The sequence below is a fragment of the Zingiber officinale genome, chromosome 11A (assembly GCF_018446385.1).
Source record: "Zingiber officinale cultivar Zhangliang chromosome 11A, Zo_v1.1, whole genome shotgun sequence".
NCBI classification, from domain to species: Eukaryota; Viridiplantae; Streptophyta; class Magnoliopsida; order Zingiberales; family Zingiberaceae; genus Zingiber; species Zingiber officinale.
In genome coordinates, this window is record NC_056006.1 from 37,519,468 (window position 1) to 37,524,164 (window position 4,697).

Sequence of the window (4,697 nt, forward strand, 5' to 3'; positions counted from 1 at the left end):
TATAGATGCTGTTGTAAAAATGCACATATCAAAGACAACGCTTTAAAAGCGTTGTGGTTGGTCTCAAAGACATTATTTTTTAAGCGTTGTCTTTTATTACTTAAAAACGTTGTCTTTTTAAATTTATAAAAAATAGTGTTTTTCTTAATTAAATAGCAAAAATTATAAAAAATACTCAAAATTTACATATAATTGAATATCCACAACCACAATCATTTTTATAATAAGACTATTTAACAAATAAATAAAACTTTATATTATACAAACAAAATGTATACATATTGATCCACAAATTAAATTTGTATCATACAAGTTATCCTTAACTTCATGACAATAATTTTTCAAACACACAAGTTTTACAAAACCTCATCATTGACTAACCGCTGTTTTAAAATTCACTCGTGAAATCGCTAAACCTAGAACAAGATCCAATAGTAGACTAGTAGTGGCAGAAGGAAGAATGAAGTTAAAACTGTCAATTTGGTAATGGATCTTTTCCGTCCGCAATGTGCTATAAGCCAACCCATTTCACCCATGTGAACATACGTCCGATTCTGAAAGGCAAGCCGTAGTCTTTGGTAATGGCTGGTTCCCTTTTTGCTGCCTCTGGTTCAGACCAAACATATACTCCACGTTCTTGACGGCTCCCAGGAACAGTGTTGTCAAGAATAAATGCAACAATAAATGCAATCACCATGTGAAATGAAAACAAAGTATTCAGAACATAGTTCACCTGAAATTGTCACACATATCAGTAATCAGATCTATTCTAACTTCAAACTCCAGAAAGATCCTATGAACTAGATTATCTATCACTGATTTGTCAAAGGGAATATATTCAAGAGTATAATTATGTGGGCATCATACCCCACGTAACTTCTAAGTGCTAACTTGATATTTCAAGTCTAAACACTAATATAAGGTCACATGGGTAATAATCAGCACAAACATTGTAGGAGAAGAAGAAGACATACCCCTCGAGAACTTGTATGAATAGGTCCATGAGATGCAACAGCATATGGTTGGAAGTAACTTGGAACGGATGAATTTGAAGATGGAATAAGTCCATATTGCTGGAAGTAGGCAGGTACTGATAATGAGAGAAACAATGAGAGGCCAATTATGATATTATTCCTGGAGCTTCCAGTCTCGCTGTATCGCAGGTTTGACAAGCCCAGAGCAGCAATCATGGCCCACATACAGCAAAGAAGACCAGCCACCATGACATCTGGGATAGAAGCTATAAATCCTCCTATTTTCCCTGATCAAAAATTGGGATGGCAACAATTGCTAGATAACAGGAAGAAAAAAAAAGTAACAAGAATTCTTTCTTTTGATGTATAGCGAGGAGAAATAGCATTGGTGCTTACCAACAAAAGATAACAGAATGAGAATGACAGCACCGAGCTCAATAGCTCTCCGACTACCCATTTTAGTTGTAGCAATAGTGTGAATATTCTCAGTGAGAGTGGTTGAAGCGACTCCTGTGCCCCAAAGTGCAGCCAAGACACTAGAGATGAACCAATATTAAATGACATACATTCATCATCCGAAGAGTCATTCATGAATCCTCCAATATTCATGCTCCAGATGACCATACATTAGATTATAAGTCCAATTAATTTGATTGCAAGGTTGTAAACAGTCCTTGAGGGCTATTGATAGTGATTCCAGTACGTACTGGAAAATAATGGAACAAACCTATGAAACAACTATCAAGGGATTCACTTCAACTTTCCTAAACCAAAGAAGAAACAGATGGATTACAAAAGAAAACAATTTGCACCATCAAACTGAAACTTATAATAAGCCTTAATAAATTAATGAAAAAAGAATTGTTTAGAAGTTCACTGAGAAACATATGAAAATACAACAAATGCAACTGCAAAAAAAAAAATAAAAAACTAGTATCCAATTAACTTTTTTTTATACTTTCAGATCAAAAGGTCAAATTTATATACTTTGGTTCATGTTCAAGCAAGAGGATAACAATCTTATCGACAGTTAGTATTTCCTTTTAATATAGAACACTAAAAAGAAGGAATATCAATGATGAAACAAACCTGAAAATGCGAGCTACTGAGGCAGCGAGCAATCTGCTTGAACAAGGTAATCATGCAGCGTTGGAACTCTGTCGTGAGCATCAAAGACCAAATATTACCAAATATTAAGATCATCGACAAACCAAATAATACCTTATTTTTAACAGCTATCTAGAGGATCGGCTTTTTGACTTGAAGCTGGTTCAAAGAAGACAAATCAAATATACAAATACTAAGATAAAAGCATAATGAAGTAGTTAACTTTTTCTACTTTACCTGATTATAAGATCTACAGCTTCTTGCTCAGTATTTTGCTGCACGAGTAATTATTAGAAAAACAAACCCAATAGTGGAACAAAAGCTAGATAAAGAAACTAGATAATTTACATCGACGGAACTTTACAGAATAACATATAATACAGTGCTTTGTACTTGCATATTAATCCAGAAAACATCCTTTCACCTAAGTGACAATTTTTCCAAAACATCATCATTCACAAAACATCATCATTCACTAAAAATTTTCACAAGTTTTTAAACTTCAGTGACAACTTTTCTTTGGGGTCAACTGCTCAAGGTCGATCTGGTAACTATGCACTGCATCAAAAAAATTGGCATTAACTATGATTCCACAAAAAAAAACCACCATTCCATGAACTTAAATCTAAATAGAATTATGGCAACTATCATTCCATACCTATTCATAAATATGATCTTGTATGCACTCCGCCAACTCGGACCGAACCTCATCAATTTGTTCACGAGAGTACCCTATTTTTGTGAACTGTGAGCATACACAATTTATGTTAATGGAAAAAATAATCAACACTAATCACTTTGCAATTTTAAATAGTTTATGTCAAATAATTTGAGATAAGCTAAATAATGTTACTATTGATTGCAGCGAATCTCTCTCAATAGTCTCAACTTCTTCAATAATTTCTCTCATAAATCGCATCACAAAAAAACCACATTGTTTCGCATCCGGTTGTTGAGGAGCCTATATATAGTAATTAGAGTCAAATTGTTAATGAAAATTATACACATTACAATATATGTTAAACAAAAGTACACATACCTTAACTACTTCCCACTTAACATTTTTCCTACCTTTCCTTCCCTTGGTTGAATTAAACAATTTTAAGGCCCTTCATACGTTAAGAATATTTGTTAAATAAGATTTTTATTATAATAAATATTTACTAAAAGAAATCTGAACTCACATTTCCATTACGTATTTTGAATCATCATCGCGAATGCGGCAACTTAGGGAATCCAGCAAGTAAATAGCATCCTTGTAAGGTTCAATAACACTAAGATTCCAATGGAAACTAGGCAAATACATAGGATTAGATCATAAAATTGAATAAATTATCGAAAGGAAGCAATTGAAAGTGATGTTTTACTTCTTGCTTACCCGACATTACATGGCACTAACACTAGTTGATCTGTTGATGCACTTGTCAGCTTATCTGCTAAAAGAGTTGCCCTTTGATTCAGGGTTTCAAGCTTAACTGATTTGTCTTGTGCCGTTTTTGCCAGATATGGGAGTTTGTGAGGATTCATAAATCTGAATTTCTTTGTCTTGGTATCTTTCACCATCTTTTTATACAGACACCTATCATTGCAAAGAAAAAAATATTTAGATACTAAATAATAAAATTTAGATACAAAACACTCATAATAAGTTGGAAAAAATAATGATCACTCATAACACTAAGTTATGGCTGATGATAGTAACATCCATACATGAGAACTTACTATGAACAGTCTTGCATATTAAACATACTAGAAATGTATACATGCAAATTCTTTTATTTCTTGAGGACAAGCACATTTAAGATACTTAAAAATATACAAGAAAAAAGATATGAGCAAAGTACTTCCTGTCTAGAAGAACAAATGGCAGAAGGCAAACATTAAGGGCCGGTTGAAAATGAATGAGCTATATTTATGTAAAGTGTACCACATCAATTGATATTAGTAAACCTCTCAATAGAAATGATGAACTATTAACTTAATGAGAATAACATGGTATGAGAAAATTACTAGAAGTTGAATTTTTCAAGAGTAAACTTGTTCACACAACAATATTAGTAAACTTCTTGCAGTTCAAATCAGGGATTTTCTGTCTTGCTAGATATTAGAATTTCCCAGCAAACATAAAGCAATGCAGTAATTTCCCAGCATAAGTAAAGCAATGCAGTTGCAACTGAGAAAATAATATTTAGATACTAAATAATAAAATTTAGATACAAAACAATCATGTGGATTAAAAAATAATGATCACTCATAATAAGTTGGTGAAATTGTAACAATAAACCATAATAAGTTGCTAAAATTGGGAAGCAAACATGTGATGAAAAAGTTGCTGAAATTGCTTAAATAAACTTACTTTATGTAGGCAACGATCAAATTTCCTGAAATTGACTCCAAATGATACAAAGAATTGATGTCCTCAAGGTCAAGAAAAAGTTCACAATCTTCATCAAACACTTCATTATCTAAGCACATTGATATACATTTTCCTCCATCTAGAGCATGCTTACTGTAACAATATAACATATGTAATGCTCTTGGGACACTTGTTGACAAAGTAGGTTTTGATTTTTTTCGTTCAAACTTCTTCCTTCTAGGCTTCTAATAATTTCAAAT

General features: G+C 32.6%; 1 protein-coding gene across 1 annotated transcript; it reads right to left on the reverse strand.

Moving 5' to 3' along the window:
* Positions 1–370: 370 nt before the first annotated feature.
* Positions 371–1,534, reverse strand: LOC122032207 (nucleobase-ascorbate transporter 12-like). Its single transcript, XM_042591468.1, has 3 exons — positions 1,371–1,534; positions 975–1,261; positions 371–733 (listed from the first exon to the last, which is right to left on the reverse strand). The coding sequence occupies exons 1-3, from the start codon at positions 1,429–1,431 to the stop codon at positions 512–514; spliced, it is 570 nt and encodes a 189-aa protein (XP_042447402.1). The 5' UTR covers positions 1,432–1,534; the 3' UTR covers positions 371–511.
* Between the last annotated feature and the right edge of the window lie 3,163 nt (positions 1,535–4,697).